This window comes from Clupea harengus, chromosome 5, assembly GCF_900700415.2.
Source record: "Clupea harengus chromosome 5, Ch_v2.0.2, whole genome shotgun sequence".
Taxonomy (NCBI): Eukaryota; Metazoa; Chordata; class Actinopteri; order Clupeiformes; family Clupeidae; genus Clupea; species Clupea harengus.
The window spans coordinates 30,290,592-30,294,678 of NC_045156.1; the positions used below are offsets into that span (position 1 = coordinate 30,290,592).

The 4,087-nt window shown below is 37.8% G+C and overlaps 1 protein-coding gene across 1 annotated transcript; it reads left to right on the plus strand.

Moving 5' to 3' along the window:
• The first annotated feature begins 309 nt into the window (after positions 1 to 309).
• On the plus strand, positions 310 to 1,332 carry hesx1 (HESX homeobox 1). The gene is made up of 4 exons (XM_031568590.1): positions 310 to 442; positions 534 to 709; positions 896 to 997; positions 1,172 to 1,332. The coding sequence occupies exons 1-4, from the start codon at positions 310 to 312 to the stop codon at positions 1,262 to 1,264; spliced, it is 504 nt and encodes a 167-aa protein (XP_031424450.1). The 3' UTR covers positions 1,265 to 1,332.
• The last annotated feature ends 2,755 nt before the right edge of the window (positions 1,333 to 4,087 follow it).

Below are 4,087 nucleotides of genomic sequence, written 5' to 3' on the forward strand. Positions count from 1 at the left end.
CCCTGGCCCAAGACTCATTTTCTACTTTGCTAGTTCAAAATAATAGGATGTCAGTGACTTTTTGTCTGTACAAGGTTCGAAGGATTTTGAGCCGGAAAAAGATAACCCGCTTATGCATAAAGTATGTGACAAACTCTGAATTTAGACTGACAAACCACTTTGAGATTGAAGCGTCCCATGGTGGGCTGTGTCTATTCAGATGTAAAGCACAGTGACGTTTGGTATGGATTCTAACAATTTGTTTAAATGGGTGTCAAACACCTCTCCGGAGCCATAAAGGTTTGACGACCTTCAATAAGCCAGTTCAATATGGCCTCTCTGATCTATGGAGTCAAGGACGTGCGACCAGTTGATGGCAAACCAATATTTACAATTGACAGGATTCTAGGTCTGGACGAGGGAGAACGATATAGAAAGATTAAACCCTATCGACCTTGGGCAGGTAGTGTGATGTAAAATGTCCAGAACCCTACACTATAATCAACTGTTTTCTCAGTTTGCATCACGTTGCACGTGACGTGTTTTTTGGTCAATTTCAGATTCGGGAGCGCCACAAGGACGCGTCGTGCCTAAAACCAAAGAAGCATCAGACAAAAGCTCCAAAGAGAAGGAGAGGACGCTCACCACCCAACTCTCTACAGACTCGTACCAAAACGCACTTAAGTGGTACGTAGGACGTAGACCTAGAACCGCCTTCACCAGCCTCCAAGTAAGCACTGTCCTCTTTGGCATCTTTTCAGCACTTAGTGTGATATCCATGGGCCATTACTGAAATAAGCTACTTGTTGTTGGCAATATATGACTAGATTTAGTACTTACAGTGAGTAACTAATACATCTTTGGAGTTCCTGTGATGTAGCCTATATGATCTGTCCTCTAAAACTTTTGGATTTAGATTGAGATCCTTGAGAGCATTTTCCAAGTGAATTATTATCCTGGGATAGATGTGAGGGAAGAACTCGCTAAACAGCTTCACTTAGATGAAGACAGGATTCAGGTAAGCAGAAATTGTAAATAATTTATAGTCTTATATGTAACTGTGAATATATGTTGTAGTAATAAAAGATTATATTACATCTGCCATGTGTAAATCAATTTGATCTTTGATACAAAAGATCATGAAATTGTAGGCCTATCAGAACTCTAAGGTGTTATATTTATTTCCTCTCAGATTTGGTTTCAAAACAGAAGAGCAAAGCTAAAGAGATCTCACCGTGAATCCCAGTTTCTGATGGTGAAAAAAGCATTTGTAGAGGATGATTAATTCACCAATTCTCTTTTTCTCACCGCTGTCTTCTCCCTCTTTTGAATGTCCACACACACACACACACACACACACACACACACACACACACACACACACACACACACACCTATTAACATAAACCCCACAATTTAATATATTCTTTTGAACAGATAACTGTCTGTTATATTCAATAATTGCATATATATTTTAGAAATAAACAATGTGTGACTTTATATAATGTAGGCCTAATGCCCTCTGGTATTGGTATGTGTGTTCTATTTGGAATTGGTCATGTTCTTGACTGGCTTTGTGAATTCATAACTGGTACTAACGGCGCAAATATTTTTGTACCTTTTTGTCCAGAGAATCTGCTGAGAATTAAAGCAACAGTTAGGAGTGTTTATTTATTTTTATTTTTATAAACCCAATCCAGCAATCTGAAACAACTGAAACTATAGTGTGTAGCCTAGGAGGCTAGTTGGAACGGCAGGTGTGTTTATCTGTCCTTCACATGATGACTATATACCATGAAACAAAGTTGGGTCAGATTACTTTGAAATGTAGTCAGTGACTGAATACAAATTACATGCCAATTTTTGTAATTAGTATCAATCCATTTGATTACATTGAAATATTGAAAATTGAGTCCCACCGATATTTTTCTTTTTAAACATCTCAAAACATTTACGATGCATTTAGCATATTCCGCATATGCAGTTCAAATCAAATGACCCTTACAACAACATTACTTAGGCTGTACACACAGGTTTACTGCGTGTATCCTTCAACATGTGGGATGCTGTTTCATTTGTGCAAGTTTTTGCGGCAGCTGTTTAATCAAAGTTCACAAGAACTTTGTGCAAGAGGTTTTGGTAACATTATGTATGACAAGATCCATATTTTCTAGATCCAGTATCCGTAATCGGACTTTGCCGTAATTTGCTTGGTATTGTACGTTAGCTAATGAGCTAAGCCATAGCTACCAATATCAACCATACTACTGTGGCGGACACAATGAGCTGATGAGCACTGCAGTGATTGGAGTCTGCAACATTAGCTAGCTAACGGTGCAAACCCATGACAGCGACGCGATACGCTTCCATCGCTTTGAGTGGGCGTGTTGTAGCGTGTGGAAATATCATTTTCAAACCGTCAGAGACGACACCAAACAATCTGATTGGCGGCTGCCGGGAAAAATCGCATTTCATTTGCATAGGATTCAACTTTTTCCAACTTGTATCGGTCGCGTCGCCCAAAACGGTGGTCTACGTCACAATGGATTGGCTCCCGTTGAAATGCATGGGATATAGAATATCGCGTCGCTCGTAACTGAGAAGGAATCTTACCTCTCAGTGTTTCTTCAGATTTGAAGTTTGGGAATGGAAGGCTTTTTTGGAGGGACTGCTGCTGCTTGAACCTTCCATCTTGACTCAAACCATAATTTGTTTCCCCACCACAAAGTGGAGCACTTGTCACTCTTGTCTACCCCGTATGTCAGACACACTTTTTATGACTCAATATGGTTATCATGCAAATAAGTTTCATAATTTTAGAATTGCTGTATTTTAAAAATGTTATCAAAATGTAATGAAGTAATCCTTGACAATGTAACCGTACTCTAATTACAAATGTTTTCAAATATAATCTGAGCTCATTTTAGTTACTTATCTTTGTTTGTCATCTGTTACTACCCAACCCTACCATGAACATTTATTTATATGTGATACCAGTTGCCAAGAAAAACATGCTTAAAAAGTGGCACATTGTTGCATACTGTCTCTTTAAGTGTTGGATATTACAGATGTATAAAATAAATGATTTTCAGTATTTTAGTGCTGTGACTCTTATCAACATTTCTGTTGCAGTAGATGAAGTTATCTAGGCAAAAGCAAATCTGCCATCCATGTTTGCCACAGTGCTGCAATTTTGTATCATAAATGAAATGGTCATAAAATCAACTGAATACAGTATGAGCATATATGCAGCTGGTGTAAAACGAGCGAGCTAACTACCTAAAAGGAATGAAAAACCCTTCCATACCATCAACAGCACAGTTGGAACTGATAAAAAGCTTGCTTTTTCACAAAATAGTTGGCAATTTAATGCTGTGAAAGCTTTTCTTACATTTGCACAGAACTACATAGTGCAAAGCCTGGGTGGCTAGTGGGAATGACAGGTGTGTTTATACCATATGGAGATGATAGCTAAACTAGTTGGCTTATTATTATTAATAATAATAATTATAATTATAATAATAATAATAATAACTTCAAAATAGTAAATGCAAAGTGTTGCTTTATATACTTTATTGTGAGTAGTCTACAGTATTAACCAACAGAGTGCACTGGTACATGGTTGCTAAAGAATATGTACAGTTGTCAGTAAATTAAATTATATTTGTAATAACTTTTCTAGGCTTTCATTGAAGTCTCCATACTGTGGCAAGTGCTTGTACATAACAATTCTAGAGCACAAATGAGCTCTGGATTGTTATTTGCAAGCAGGGAAGCTGACGAATGAATATAGGTAGCTTCTCTAGCATTGACATAACAATATTAGAAAGGCTGTGGCATCTGTGGTCATTTATTATTTTTAGGTAAAATCTTACAACGTTTGATCAGTGACTAACTGTGCACCGACATAAAGAATGACCACCACCTACTGGCGTGTCAACACGCTGACGTTCAAAATCACATATTTTTGTTTTAGGGGCCGAACTGGAGCATCAACTGGTTGATGATGGAAAAGTTCCTTGTAAGATCTGCTCACAGCAGAGATAAAATGTTGCCATATCATCATGTCTCGTCTGTAGCGAATTGATATGAACATTTTTACCATGTG